Source organism: Phyllostomus discolor, chromosome 1 (assembly GCF_004126475.2).
Source record: "Phyllostomus discolor isolate MPI-MPIP mPhyDis1 chromosome 1, mPhyDis1.pri.v3, whole genome shotgun sequence".
Lineage (NCBI taxonomy): Eukaryota > Metazoa > Chordata > Mammalia > Chiroptera > Phyllostomidae > Phyllostomus > Phyllostomus discolor.
The window spans coordinates 14,902,698-14,918,496 of record NC_040903.2 but is presented as its reverse complement, the minus strand read 5'-3'; the positions used below and the strand labels follow the sequence as shown (position 1 = coordinate 14,918,496).

Sequence of the window (15,799 nt, the reverse complement as noted above, 5' to 3'; positions counted from 1 at the left end):
ACGAAGCCTTAGGTGTTCACCAGGGCGGGGCAACCCACTTAGCTGTGTTGTGACACTGTAAGTGGGAAAGGGGTCTAAGAGGGAACAGTGCCACTTGTTCTGTCCTCTGCCAGATTTCAGTCACTTCCCCTGCTTCCCACAAGCAAATTGGGACCTTCTGGTGCTGATTCCCTGGTGGGTGGGCTTGTGTATGTTTTAGGACCCTGTGGGTCTCTCCAACAAACTCTCCTGTGAGGCTGGGAGTCTCTCCCTGTGCCTCAACCCCCACAGGTATTTTCAATTAGTGGTTTGAGGTTTTATTTCCCCGCACTGGGTTCCTGGGTTTCGAGGTCTGTCTCACTCCCCAGTTGTTCCTCCTGGTTTATCTGTGCGCAAATGTGGGACCACCCTGCCAGCTACCACCTCGCTGGATCCACCGGCTGCCGACTGGCCAAGAGTCCTCTCTGCCTGGCTGCCCGTCTCCACTCCTCCTACCGGTCTGGGTGTTTCTTCTTTAATTTCTTAGTTGTCAGACTTCCATACAGTTCAATTTTGTCAGTTCTGGTTGTTTTCTGTTTTTAAATTGTTGTTGTCCTTCTTTTGGTTGTGCTAGGAGGCACAGGGTGTCTACCTATGCCTCCATGTTGGCCGGAAGTCCCCTAAACCTTCTTAAAGACACTTCATATTCCATTTAATTTTAATCTTTGTTGTGAATTTACTTTCCTTACTAAATTAGAAATGGTTTTTCCATTGAATACTGTTTATGCACTGCCTCACTTTAAAATGAAGGGTCTCACATACAATATAAGATAGAAAACTGAAGTGAGAAAGCAGAAAAAAAATAAGGTTGGGGCTGGGGGGAAGGATAAAGTGAATGTAATGGCCCAAATACATTTGATGAGGTCTTAGGTGCTTTTTAAAAAGCCGACCACAAATGCGGTTGAGCTTCCTACGGGTCAGTTCCAAGGAGCAAGTGACACGAATCAGTGTTCACCGGATAAATGTGCCAGCTGTTCAGCAGTGTGGCTACTCATGGTTCTGAGATTTAAAAACTGTCAACCCAGGTCTTCCTGAAAAGGATATTGTTTGACATAAAAAATAAAGGACTGCCCTGACTGGTGTGGCTCAGTGGATTGAGCACTGGCCTGCAAATTGAAAGACCACTGGTTCGAATCCTGGTCAGGGCACATGCCTGGGTTTACAGGCCACGTCCCCAGTACAGGGACCTGAGAGGTAACTGATGGATGTTTCACACATCAATGTTTCTCTCCCTCTCTTTCTCTCTCCCTTCCCTTCTCTCTGAAAATCAATGAATAAAGTCTTTTAAAAAATCCAACTTCATTTCAGTAACAACAATAAGAAATGTCAGTTTCTCTCCTTCCCTTATTATCTCCCTCAGTATAAACATGCCAAATCATAGTTGGCTATAAGCGACTCACAGGGAGGTAATGCAACCAGATACACATTTCTCAAAAGTTCTGACTAAATCCCAAGAGGGGGAATAACTAGACTTAAAGTGTGGGCCAGGGACCTCTAGGGGTCTCTGAGACCTTTACAGAGGCTCTGCGTGGTCAGAACTATTATTTTCACAATGCAGCTAAAACGTTTAGCCGTCTTCACTCTCAGTTTCTCATAAGTGTGCACAGTGGAGTTTCCCAGAGGCTACATAACATGTGATGTAGCAAGGAATTCAATGCAGAAGCTGGGCTGAGACTCTGTTAAGCCGGACATCACAGAAATCAAGTTATTTTGGCTTGGAAAATAAATGTTTTACACAAAAACACGTGTAAACCAGTGAGTTTGTTGTTGATGTTCTTACATGAATTTGTAAGTACTTTAAAATTTGTTTTACTTTCTAATATGGTCTCTCTTGATATCACCCATATAAAGAGGAACACTTTGGAGTTCTCAAAAACTTGCAAGTGTTCAAGGCTCCTGAGACCAAAAAGCTGGAGAAGCACCAGTCTAGAGGTGGATTTCCCACAAGGATGTCATTGGTCACTAATCCCAGAAGATAATCTGTGAAAAGTATTTGTGATCAAATACATCTGGGCAATGTTACTCCTCTCTCAGAAATCATCAAATTAGAAGCAGATAGACTTACTTAACTTGAACTGCTTCCTAAATGTATTTGACTAAGATCTCTCTTTCGAGTGCTTTCCTTAGCATCCGGGGGCCACACCTGGGGTGGATGAACTGCAAGGCCCTCGGTGCATCCTCCTGAGTAACGTCTCTAACAACCGGCCTTTGTCAAGTATGGGCAGCAGAGCCCAACATTACCCCTCTGACAACAGGAAGTGATCCTTTTATAAACATCAAGGCAGCTGAGCAGAACAAGAGAGCCCCTTTCATCTCCGCAGAGGTGAACCAAGGGCAGGGTCAAGGCCAGGACAAAGATCCCACTCAGGAGACTAAACTAAGTCTGTTTTATCTGACAAACAGGCAACCGAAGCCCCGAAGTCCTCTGCGACACTCAGACAGTCATTTCGGCCTGGATATCTTCCAAAGCAGATGGTACACGTGCTTGCCTCAGTCATACAGAAATCTCAATTGAGCACCCAGAGAACATTTGACTTTAAGTTACACAACTTCCTGGTGGCCCCTCCCAGGAAAATAGTGGTCAAACGTACCCCGAGTGAGTCAACTTCTTTTATTGGGTTGTTAACTATAAGTCAATGAAATGTTAGGGAAATCCTAGTTAAAAATATGACTTGGATTTTGGAATAATCCTATTTCTTTTTGACAATAATTACGGAATTGGGAGTTGTCTGTTAGGCAAACTCCCAGTTGACAATAATAAAATTATGTCACCAGGCGGCCCCTCTAAAGAGACTACAGTCAGGTGCAAGGCACTCTGGGAGATCTAAAACTGGAAAAGATGTGTGTCTTCAAAGGCATATGGTCCAGTATGGGGCCGGACAGCCCTAAGGACAGAAGTAAGCATTCTCAAGTTCACCTTTGCAGCACCGGGTGGAGAACCTCATAACACATAAACATTTGTATCAACAGATTTGCAATTTGCTTTAAAATTTTTTGCTTGTATACAAACTGATGAACACCACGCAGTCAAGTATCTAGTCAAATCGTTTCTGGTACAATTTAATAAGTTTCTAAGAAAGGATCTACCAAAAAACACCACTGTGAAGTAAAAATCACTTTAATATACACATTTGCAGTTCTGTTAATTTAACACCTATTCATGCTCTGCATGTCCTCCCGTTTAGTATGAATCGCTTCGTATTTATTATTTTGCAACATGCAGCAACCTTTGACGAGTTAGTGCGGCTGAACGGTTTGTTCTTAACGAGTACAATGAACCTTGTCCCCGGAGAATTTTATCCCCTTTAACGTCTTCAAAGAGCCCTATGAGGCTTCTCAGCACAGTGGCTTTTCACTGAAATTAGGATCCTCCCAAGGCTCCTGGTTGCTCGTACCCTATCACAGCACAGTTGGGCGAGTGGTAGAGACTGAATAGTGAATAGCGAGTAGATCTCCAAACACAGCGGGGGCCAGAGGGCCTCATTTTTAGAGAAGTAAACCGAATCACAAAACCTTCCTAATGGTGTGATTTGTTCTGGGGTTCTTGAGATGCCTAAGAAGGGAAATAGTAATCCTTGTGCACAGTACTCTTATTTATGGCATTACAGAGTTTTCTTCTCCAGCCGTCGCTCTGTAGCGAGGTGATTCATCACGCTTGCTGCGCAGTAGAGAGATGAAGATGTCTAATTTCATAGTAAGAGTTGGTGACAGGCTTCTCATTTCCTGCCAAATGGGTTGGACCACACTTTTAACCCTATAGGAAGGAACGCGAATAAAAACAGGATTCGTTTTTAAACTTCCTACACTTCCCTCAACCCCCAACAAATGAAATGACATCAGAATGGAGTGGTGTGCCGACAAGCAGTTGGCGAAAGGGCAGGCATGCTGCCGGAACCCTGGGGTGGACAGCTGGGCAGCCGTGGCGGCCACAAGACTTTTACATGGCTCAGAAATCGCCCCACAATAGGAAGACACGTATCTGGCCTAGTTAAAAACTAAATTAAAAAGAATGTTGCCACAGATTACAAGAGTTTGGGTTAATAAGCTGGAACCTCTCGTTCTCAGCCAACTTGGATCATCTGAAAGTAACGAACCATCCAGCCATAAAGGGAACTTCTGAGTTTTTGTATAAAGCAGAATCCTGCATCAATTAAAATAGCTCCCAAGTAAACAGTATTTTCCCGTGGGGGTAGTATTTAAATAGGTGCTTGGTAAATAAGTCTGCAAAACAGCTCTTCACGCTTCATACAGAATCGAACATGTTACATTTTCACACCCACTTAGCAAATGCAAAAGAGGGACCTGTAACTTGCAAAAAATATTCTGGAGGGAAATATTAAAATGAAATCTTGGGGTGGCACCTGTGAAGTGGCAACCGCTGTAAAGTAAGCAGCACAATCATGGTCTAGCCTCTGGACTAAAAAGATTCTTCCTGCTGCAAAGCAAACACCTCCCAACGCCCCACAACAGTACAAATGAGCCTTTGTTTTGATTTTTAAGTTTACCTGGTGGTTGCACATCTTCCTGAACAATACCAGCCCGATTAATAGCTTGTTCCTTCTCTGAAAAACACAATAGAAAAATTACTTTTTTAGCAAGAAGGGGGGCAGTGGTGGTGGAAGTCTTTGTATTTACACACAACAATGACGGGGCAATTAAAAACCAATATATGAGTGCGATGAAATTCAGGCCACCATTACTCAAAGCTTTTAGGTTATAGAAGGTGGGTCCTAGAGCAAAAAGCCTGGGTACTTTCAGTAAAAGAAAGCAAGCCGTATTTCAAAAGAAAAGCTCCAAACTAGCATCGTTTCTCTGTGCGCTCAGCATTTTTGAAAAGGCAACAAAACAATAGAAAATGAACAATTTTGAAAGAACTGGTGGGCGTGATATTAGGAGGGGAAGGCTGCGGAATTGAAAGACCAAGTACAATTAACAGAAAATGATGTAGTTTATACGTCTAAAATGGACTCCACTGGAGGACTAGGCCCAGAGCTAAATATGCTATGTTTTTTATAGGAAATAGAGCAGAAAATTAATCTTTGGGTGGGTGGCTTTGGTTTGGGTAATTGAAGCTTCCCTAATTGATTGCAGGTGCTGTGCCAATTAGAAAGTGCATTTTAGCTACAGCGGCTTAACCAATCTCATCGGAGATGTCCAACAGGCCAGGGCCAAGAGAAATTGGGCGTTTTCTGTCTATGGGCTTCAAGCGCTCTGACACATCTTTCTAAGTGGTTTAGAATAAACCCAAGGCCTGTGAAAACAAAGACTTATTATTTTAAGTACCGTGAAAAACAAATGGTAGCTTTTCAGAGGAAAGACTTGGAGCCAAAAGATGTTTACTACTAAATTACAGTAATTAAATGTTGTAATCAGACCTTTGTTTTAATCAGGCTGACAGTGTTTCTTTAAATCCACATTTAGCTCTTATTTAATATTAGGCCCTTTTCTTGATTCTGGCCTCTGGATCCTCATAAAGTTACACAAGCATAAAGGTAGGAGAAATAGAGTTTTGCCAAATCGAATATTCATTGAATTTGCTTCTCCGGTGATGTGGCAGAAAGTCAATCCTAAGTGACCTACCTGATAGTTTTGTCAATGCTAAGTTTTGCTTCGGCAAATAAAACACTGGGCAATGGGGATTATGTGAATCTTGATATCCAATTCCGGGAGAGGCAGAGAGAAGACGGCGCATAATGAAGCCCATTACAGACAACGGCCGGCTGCGGCTTCACGGGGCCTCTCTGAGATGCAGCGCGTGAACGGCAACAGCCCCCTGGACCGAGATATGCTAAAGGCATCCCCCACCTGAAGCAGGTAACAACAGAGCTTCTAAGGTGTTATTAGACTTTTCTAAAATAACTCGACCGGTGACCTCGTGTCCTAAGGTGAAGTCCTGGAGGTCAGAGCCCTACCCCACTGCCAACTCCGAAGTCTCCAGGTGTGGCTGTGTCTCAGTCATGATGCTCTTAGAAAACGCCAATCAGTACAAGACTGTGCTGTCACCCACTGTATACAAAGGTCAGAAAGATACAATTTTCCACACCTACAAGGTCCATTCTCCAGTGTTATGGGAGAGGGAAGTGACGTGGTTTTCAAAAAGATAATTGTCAGAAAGCGCTCCAGACCCACAGATTTGAGGAAATCAGACATCCTGGTGTATCAAACACCGTCTCCGAGAGGCAGTGCGAAGCCAAAGGAGCTGGCCGACTGCCAAGCACCGAAGGAAGCTGACTTCTGACGGCAAGGACAGAATGCCTAATTGTGTTTGAACCTCTTAGAATGCAGTGGGGAACCAAGTGAAGAGAAAGGAATCTCTGTCTTCACACTTTCTTGCTAATTGCTAATGAGGTTGGAGAGAGGCAGAGGATTTATTTTAAATAGACCATAATCTCTTTATAATCCTTGTCCTTATGCAACCACATTTTTTTTTTTTTTGGCTTGGACAGGCAATTTAAACTGATCTGCTGAACCAGTTCTGACCAACTGATAACTGGTATTAGCCTCCTATCTGTATCCTCTGGTCCTTTAATCTGTTAATGTCTCATAAATACTCCAAGGCCAAAGCAGTCTTCTACAAATTCATCACGTGACACAAAGACACCGTCTGTGAATGCAGAATACGCTAAAACAAACTGGTCCTCCAGGGTTTAGCAAGTACATCTTGATGAGGTTGGCAGTTAGGTTTCTGTTTTGTTATCATTAGGGAAATAGCTCAAGTCTCTGAACCTCAGGAAAAGGGCAATGTCAAAGTCAGGGGTTTAACTAGGTGAACAAATCAGGGTAAGCTAATTACTGACTTTTCAGTAGCGAGTGAGTTTCTATCAGGAGTGAAATGATTAAAACGCTAATATGCGACACCTGGCCTGGGGCTTTGCCATGCTGGTTAGAAAAGCCCCCCCCCCACACACACCCCCACCCCCTTCCCAAGTCTCAGCAAGCCCAATTCTGCCCCCTGGTGCTAAGGCAGGGGTGTGATTTGTAGTTTTATTTGAAGATCCTTATCTTTAGTCAGAGAGCCAAGGCATATTATTAAACTGGTAATACATGCAGACTGGCAGGTTTCTGTATGGCAGTAAAAGGAATCACCTAATAATGCTTAAGTCTTTGAAAATGAGAACATATCCTTCTACTTGATGGCCATACTGATCAGGTGTAGAATATGAACTCAAGACCCCCTGCCCCAGCCCCTCCTGCCAAAAGACAGTTAAAATAATAAGCAACTACTCACAACAACCTAACTGGACAAGTGGCAATAATGGAAGGGAGACTACATATTAGATAATAGCATTTGTATCAGTATTAAATTTTCTGGATTGGATCATTGTATTGTGATTATGTAGCATGTCCTTGTTCTTTTGGAAATATACGCCAAAGTGTTCTGGAATGAGAATTCGCAATGTCTTTAACTTACTCTCAAAGGGTGCAGCAGAACAACAGTAATGATTCTATAACACGCAGATATAATTATATATGTGCATATGTATCCATATGTACGTAAACATATGCTATGTTTTACATATGGGGAGAAAGCAAACGTAGTGAAACGTTAACCGGTAAGTCTGGGTAAAGGACATAACAGAAATTTACTGCACAGTTCTTAGGTCTTTCCTGTTGGTTTGCTTTTTGAATAATGAAAACTACACAACTGCAAAACAAGGATAAGAAAGTCCAACAACATTGTGATTGTTCCGTGATGATTACTTCAAAGGAGCTGTTTTCAAACAGCAAATATGAAATTTAAAAACTCCTTTCCCAGAGCGCCCGCCTGCCGCGGTTGCCTGGACACAAACGTCCTCAGGTGTGCGCGGGGAATCCGGAACCAGACAGGCCGGGGGGCGCGGGTGAGTGTGAACCAGCGGCGGAGGGGGGCCAAATGGCCAGGGTGGCACCGGCTCCTCCCAACCCTGTAAACGCTTCTGTCCCCTCGCCGGGGTCTGGCTGAGTCCAGAGAGCTCTGTGACGCTGGTGAGAGAATGAGACTCGTGTGTCTGCGCATCTCATTGACTCCACGGTGAGAGGAATAAAAAGCATATTCTAAGCACCTGGCATGGGATGGGGAAAATGTCCCCTCGGTAAGAATGATTTCCGCATCAAGTGATTTCTTTCAACTGTATTCAGACTCTGCACAATATGCTTTTAGCTGGGAGCAGCAGGCTGCAGCAAAACACACAACCGAGCGGCAGGAGAACGTAGAACCCCACAGCTCTTGCACGTAACCCACTCTCTGCTGTTAAACACCCCTTGCTGTCAAGTGAGACTGGGCACCCTCGAACAGCACACAGGCTGGGGAGTTAGGGTCTAGTGTCCACCCAGCAATGCGCTAAATGACCTGGGACAAGTCACCTATGTGACAGGACTTAAGGAGCACAGGGTCCTTGACAAAACTATGATTTCTATGCTTCTGCAGATCTAACAAATTTAAAAACGAACAGGATTACAGAAAATGACCTCATTCGGTCTGATGTCACGGGTTGGCCTAAAATGCCATATATAGGTTGCTGTTACAAGGCCACATTCAAGATCATTACCTAAGCTCTAGGATACAAACACAGATCAGGCGTCAGGTTACAGTGTCTGTACTTGTCCCTGAACGTGGGCTCTTCAGACAAGCCGTGCTGTGCCAACAGGAGGAGAGCTAAAGGCAACGTCTGGGATCCCCTCCAGAAGCACAATGGTCGCCACACTTCTTGTTTGGGATCACTGACCACCAAGGCAAACTGCCATCTCCCCATGGTCACCATGGTACCAAGGCATCATGTGCAGAACTGACCTTGTACTTCACATAACGCTGGGTACAGTCTGGCTGAGTTAGTGAAAGGGCTGAAGACCACAGTGAATGTCAGCATGAACCCCCACGAGCAGTCTTGTGACAGCAGCTTGCCTGACTGTAAAGCATGGAAGATCTCCTTGGCTGGACTTCACCTAAGCACCCCCCTCCTCTTTTCAGCTGCACTGGGGCTAATTCCAGCAGAGGCCCTGGAACCTGCCTGTCTCCACACTCACCACACCTGGGCTGGCCAGCACCAGTCCCACCAGCCCAGCTGAACAGCCCTACACTAGAGCCCTACATGGCCTCGGCTCCTCCCTTGCCGCCACTGGCTCCACCTCTCAAGGGCTGGGTGTCAGCCCTGCCATTCCCAGAACTGTGGGCTTCTCCTAGGTCTGCCCAGAATCCTAAACAATACAAACGTACGAGGGATAGACAGAAGAGGAGACCCAACAGGAAGGGCTACGAGGAGTGGCTACACGGTGGAAGCAAAACAGCAAAGCCAAGAGGACTGGCGGAGAGGCTGGTGCTTGTGCCTCTCACACATGCATGACCAGAACGGAAGTCATCACCTGGGAGTGCCCACAACTTCCCAACGTCAGACCTAATGCAGCTGCGTCGGAACCTGCCCTTGCTCCTGAGCTGGCAGGAGAGGTGTCCTGCCTTCTGTCCACGTCTGTCTCCTCCATCTGGTCTCGAGGTCCCATGCCAACTCCCATCCTCTCTCTTCAGCATCTTTCTTTGTCCAGAGACCCTGTGGGCTCTCCCAGCTCTCCCAGACAAACTCAAACAAAACTCTCCCTAAACCCCGGACCTGCTGCAAATACACTCTGTCACTCTCCTCCCACACTATTTCACACACTCTTTACTCTTCAGTCCCTGCAGTCTGATTTCTGCTCACTACCAAACCACTTAAAGCATTCTTAACAAAATGACCCATGACCTTTACCTTTTTAAAAAAATAAATCTGATGGCTATTTTCACTTCTTCCAGCCTCCAAGAAGCCTGGCCCTGCCTGACCACACCCCTGTCTGGGAAGAGCTGTCTTGAATGCTCTCGCTTTGGCCACCACCCCTTCTCCCAAGTGCTTGCTCTTCAAACCGTGTTCACCAGCAGCATCCTGGTCCTGGGCCAGCTGTCTCTTTCTGTCTCTGGATGCTGCCTGGGAGCCCTTGCCTCCTTCCCCGTCCAATGCTGATGACGCTGCATCTCTAGCTCAGCTCAGATCCCAGATCTCAGCTCCAGACTGGCACCTCCCATTGCCCACGGGAGATCTCCAAGAGCACATCCTGATACCTGAAACTCAACACATCCCAGTTGTAACTAGCTCATCCTCTCCCCTGCAAAACCAATTCCTTCTTGTGTTTCTTCCTAAATGACCAGCATCACCATCTCCTCAGCTGCTTCCTCCCCCTCCCTTACTCTGTGGCTCATCAGTCACAAATCCCTGTGGAGCTGACTCCCTAAATACAGCTCCCAAATTCAACACTTCTTCCCAGTCCCGTAACAACCACTCTGGCTCAGGCTCCAGTCCCCTCCCCCACCTCTCCCCTGGCCACAGGAGGCACGGCCTTCCTGCACCTGGCCTTCTCCCGCCAGCCTTGACCCTTCCAGGCCCTCCTTCTCATTACAGAGCAAGGCCCACAAAGAGTGAATCTCATCACCCCTTCTCCCGATGGAAGCACTTCAGTGGGCCTCCACTGGCTGGACCCGGAGGATGGCAGAGTGCTCGTGAAGTACTTTATTTTAGTCGAGCGGCAGGATCCAACTCAAAGAACAAGCGGCAGGACAACCACCCCAGCTGAAGACCGGGGTTTCTACATCTCTTCTAACGAACGAGAGTGAGTCTTCCCAGGCACACATTCTCACCACAGAAACAGTAACCAGTGCATTTCGGGAGGAAGAAAACGGAAACGAGAAAGGAGTGAGATGCGAGGACAGGAGCCTGAAGAAAGACTGCGGGCAGAGACAAGCACCGGGGACCGTGTGAAACACCGCAGTTCGGTCGGGAACACACACAGCGGGGGCTGAAGGGACTCACAGGGCTGGGACGGGGCTCGGGGTTGGGAGGACTTCGTGTATCTCACAGACAGGGAGAAGACATGACTCACTGTAAACGATAACAATAAAATAATAAAAACAGAATGTAAACTTTCAAACTACATAGTAGAGGAGGGAGAAAATAAAGGCTTGACGGCATGAAGGAGAAGAAAGGAAGTATAGAGATAGAAGAATAGAAAACACAAAGTAAGATGGAGAAAATACAAGTAAATATAATAGTAAATATAACAAACGAAAATGAACTCAATCTAACAGTGACAAGAAATGATCAGGCTGGATTAAAAATCCAGTTCAGGCAGACTGTCAGAGGACAGCTATACCAGGAAAACATTAACAGAAAGAAAGCTGGTAACTATAATATCGGATAAAACAGAGACAGAGGAATGTTAGGGATAATGAAGAGCTCTACATAATGATAATTGAAACAGTTCTCCAGACTATTCTAGGTTACGTGCACCTAGTAATGTGGCGTCAAGATATCCACGGAAATAAATAACAGAATTAAAGAGCTTGCTCTGTAATCAACATATATACAGAACCCGTATCCAACAACCTGAGACGATGCATCATTCTAAGCACATAGAAAACATTTGTAAAAATTGATCTGTACTAAGCCACGAAGCAAACCTTCACCAATATCAAAGAATCAAATTCACAGTGCACATTCTTTGACTACAGATGCAAATAAGGTACAAATGAGCAATGAAAAGTAACCAGGAAGACCACCATGGCCGCCAGTAGAGAGGGCTGGGAGTCGGGGCCGCGTGGAAGCAGGGGGACCAGCTCAGAGTCCAGGCACTGGGTCGGGGTGGTGGCAGGGTGGGGGGCGGGGGACGGGGGGTTACTGGACAAAGGTGAAGTGAGACAGAGAGAAAGGCTCTGTCTTGTTCGGTCAGGTACACCCAGCACCTACCACAGTGACAGGTACATAGTAATTACTAAAATCCAGGCCCAAAAAAATACTTTTTAAAAAGCTAAATAAGCACTAGCTGAAATTCATTTAAGCTCTGTCCTCCCAGTGGTTTCCCATAATCACGAACACCTCACCTGCCCAGACCCCAGGTTACTGCCAGGCCAGCCAGCCCAGGGGTGTGTCTGCCCACTGAAATGTCCTTGTCTTGCATCCCTGCTCTTGTAGGTCCTTATTTTGTTAAATGTTTTCATGGGACGCCTAACATAAGACTATACTAGGTGCTATCTCACCTGTTGACCTCATTAAAAACATCCCCAAACCTGTCAATTTGGTCTGTAAGCTCCACTGCCACAGATGAGGAAAGAGGCCGAGCTCAGAAAGGTTAAGTATTTACCCGAAGGTCCTCATGTGCTAGACCCTCATCTGCCTCACGCCCCATTCTCACTCCCTCAGAGAGGCAGTGAGGTGCATGGTGTACCGATGAAGGGCACTGACTCAAACCCTGGGTCTGTGACTCGTCAGCTGTGCGTGCTGGTACGAGTTCCTTAGCTGTTCCATACCTCATTGTATCCACATATGAAATGGGGAGCATGCTCACAGAGCAGCTGCCACACAGGGCTGGTATGGGAACTACTACATGAGTTAATATGTATGAACTGCTTGGAAGGGTGCCAGACATAGCATGTACAATAAACTTTCAGGAGATACTATTTGTTTAGTATTATTTATCTGTTCAAAAAAATCAGTTACAACTCTCATATAAGAACTGGCCAAATGAATTAAAACTGAACCATAACAGTTGGCAGGTGCAGACTGCCCTCCAGTTAAAATGCATTTAGTGACCACTCAGTAAGTGTTCACCTAGCCGGCCTGCCTCGTCTGTCTCAGGTGACTCAGACAAACGCAGGTCCCAGAGAACCTCTATAGGCTGTAGTTGGGATCCACGGCACAAACCACAGCCTGATCACCTGATCTAGGCCAGGATTTCCCCATCTTGTCACCACTCTCGAATTTTAGGCTGGGTGATTCTTTGGCATGAGAAGCTGTCCTGTGCCCTGCATCAAGTTTAGTGGCATCCCCGGCCTCTATCCACTAGCTGCCAGTAGCACACTCACCCCACCGCAAACCACTCCACCCCACCCCACCCCCAGCTGTGATAAGCAAAATGCCTCTAGATGGAACCAAATGTCCCCCGAGGGACAAAAATCACCCCCAGTGAAAAGCCACTGCTCTAGTCTTCAAAACTGAAACTTTTCTAGTGGGATCCAAAGCAGGCCCCCTTGTCCCAAGTTCAATGCTCAAGGCCGTAATAAAATAGCCTGTGGCAGGGATGCGATAAAAATGATGGAAATAGATTACACGCAGGGCTTCATGCAGCCCTGTTTACCCCCATGCACAGTGCATAGGCTGGAAGGCAGAATGCAGAGAGGCCATTTTAATCTTGGCTGATGAAAAGAAGCTGCAAGGAAATTTAAGTGTGTATTTAAAAGGCTCTACCTCCGGAAACCACATGTTGTATCATTTGTAATGGGCAGAGCATTTACACGGAGCTTTCGCCTTCAAATCGCCAAGCTTTCAGCCTCCACTAATATTCTCAAGGGGCAGGGCTGGCTCTCATTCAACTTCAAGATGATTCAGGTTTCCTGGAGAACAAAATGAGCCTCTAATGCCTAATATTTTCTCTCTGACAGATGGTTTCAGATGTATCAAAGTGCTAATCCTTGCTGAGGTATAGGTCTCAAGGAAGGAGAGTTTGGCTTTTAGCATGATAGGACTTGAATGATTAAGGAGGAAAATTACTCCCAGGATATCCACCATTGTCATGCGAGCAACCAGCTTAAAATGAAGACAGCAGAATCTGAAAAAAGATTTGAGAAAAGAGGAATAACTAAAAAGCCCAGGTTAACAGTTTAGGTTAGAAACATTTCCACCCAGGACATCTCTGGGAATGGAAATGAAGTTGCCAGGAAAATCACCTTGAAACTCAGTTTGATTAGGGTTCAATCTGCCTGCCCCCAACATCACCACTTCCAGCTACAGTGTGTGGAAGCTCTGGAGACAGAGGACTGGTGGGAATATTTGCCTTGCCACTTACTAGGTGTGTGGCCTTGGGCATGCTATATAACCTCCCTGAGCCTCAGTTTCCCCACCTATATAACAGGTGATAATACCAGCCTCTAAAGGAGGTTGCAGAAATGAGACGATCCAATGTATGCCTAACCTGTCACATGATAAGCGGTCAGTTAAGGTTAACGGTAAGTACGAACTAGTATTTAGTGTCGACCTACTATGTGCAGACTGCTTTAATTACCACCTTTGGGTCCCCACGGGCAGCTAGAGGGTTTGATTTTAGATATTATAGAAGTAGTTAACTTATTGATGAGGGTGCTGTTTCAGATAGATTGAGTCACTCGCCTACGGTCACAAAGCTGCCACAGTGGAATTAAACCCGGGCCAGCCTGACTCTGGAGCCAAGATCCTTCCCTGTCCCCACGTGGAGATGACTGGGGGCAGGGAGTTACTGGGACTAGGTCATCACACCGGATCAGAGGTCACTCACGGTATTCCTCCAGCCGCATTAGGGGCCGGAAGTAGATGGGGTAGAAGGCGGCGCCGACCAGGGAGACGAAGCCGCCGAAAATGAGTGCGGTCCGCAGGTTCCGGGACATGGCGCCCGCACGGCCTGCCCTGACCGGCTCAGAGGCCCGCGCCTCCGATTCACCGGAATCACGCTCCCGCTGCTGGGTCGGGTCGGCGCTGAGCAGCTTTCCCTTCCGGGCCTTGGGGGTGTGGCTAGGAGGGGAGGGGAGGGGTTAGGGATGGGGCAGGGCCAGAGGCGGGCCTGAGGGGGACTGGGCGGAGCTGGGGCGGGATGGGGCGGGGCCTCAGCTGTGCGCACCGCCTTCTCTGCGCTCCCTCGCGGTGTAAGGCACCTGCGGATCACTAGAGGTGCTTTGGGACTGGAGCTTTTGCTGAGCTCCATTCCGTGGACCCTGTACTGTCCCCTGCCCTGCCCTGCCTTGCCATGCCCTTCTGCTTGGCTCCCACCTGAGCCACCCCTCCCACAAGTCTTCTGACCTCTTTTGCCACACCCTCCTATTCCAACCACGCTTTCCTGTGCTTCCCCCATTAATTTGATTTTAGCAACTGTCCTTCATGGTCCAGATGCTCTGTGGCTCCATGACTTAATTATTCCTCATACTAGTTCGGCCCATTTTACAGGTGAGGGAAGCACAGCTTGGCTGCCTGGCTTTGGACAAGTTACTTGGCCTTCCCAAGGGCGATTTGGGAGGATTAGAGGCAAACAGGCAAATCGCCTGGCCCAGGGGTTCTGAAACCAGAGCGGCAGGACCAAGACTACTCTGGGAGGAATGTTGTCTCAACATCCACGCTACAAGACTTTTTCTGACTCCGGTTTTCCATCCTTGCTCTTTCTCTGTTCCCATTATGAATGAGGGTGGGGAGTATATAGGGATCAGTACAGGGCTGAGAGCCAGCCACCTGTCCCACAGATGGGACCTTGGGGCCCTGCCTTATTGCCTGGTGTGGGAGGCCACTGAGAACAGACATCTGCTTCCTCTCTCCCTATGACTGCCATCCTCCATCCTTCCGGGTGGGCTGTGTCCACCTATGACCTGTCCAGGGGTATACTGGGCAGCTGAGACTAACAGTCTTTGGGTCTTCACCCAATCTTCCTTTTATTTTTAAAAATTTTTTTAAAGATATGAATAAATTTATCATTATATTCCTTGACATTTGCTCCATCGGTAGGTTGGTGTGGTGCCTCATGTCCGTCTGCCAGAAGGCTCGGCCTCCAGAGAAGCTGAAGGTCTAATTTAAAAGGGCACATGCCCAGGAAGAGTGAGAGAGATGTGGAGCCCAGGCTGATAATGTCAAGTACACTGATTTGTCTCTCGGTCCGTCCTGTTCTGGCTTCAGAGACATGAGACAGTTGCTAGTAAGATGGGTGCCATTGTGTGTAGTTTCTGTACCTTGAACTCTCTCGTGTCAGAGATCTCAGTCCTGGTTTGTTACTGTTC

The 15,799-nt window shown here is 46.8% G+C and overlaps 1 protein-coding gene across 1 annotated transcript; it reads right to left on the bottom strand.

The window, feature by feature from the left end:
* Window positions 1–3,069: 3,069 nt before the first annotated feature.
* On the bottom strand, window positions 3,070–14,537 carry SMIM20 (small integral membrane protein 20). The gene is made up of 3 exons (XM_028506958.2): window positions 14,320–14,537; window positions 4,524–4,580; window positions 3,070–3,772 (listed from the first exon to the last, which is right to left on the bottom strand). The coding sequence occupies exons 1-3, from the start codon at window positions 14,426–14,428 to the stop codon at window positions 3,735–3,737; spliced, it is 204 nt and encodes a 67-aa protein (XP_028362759.1). The 5' UTR covers window positions 14,429–14,537; the 3' UTR covers window positions 3,070–3,734.
* Window positions 14,538–15,799: the final 1,262 nt, after the last annotated feature.

Excerpts from the sequence above, each read along its gene's own strand:
- SMIM20 (XM_028506958.2), bottom strand. The coding sequence starts at position 14,428 with ATGTCCCGGAACCTGCGGACCGCACTCATTTTCGGCGGCTTCGTCTCC. Across the intron at positions 4,581-14,319 it reads AATGCGGCTGGAGGAATACC|AGAAGGAACAAGCTATTAAT; the intron begins GTGAGTGACCTC and ends TGTGTTTTTCAG. Across the intron at positions 3,773-4,523 it reads GGAAGATGTGCAACCACCAG|GGTTAAAAGTGTGGTCCAAC; the intron begins GTAAACTTAAAA and ends TCCTTCCTATAG.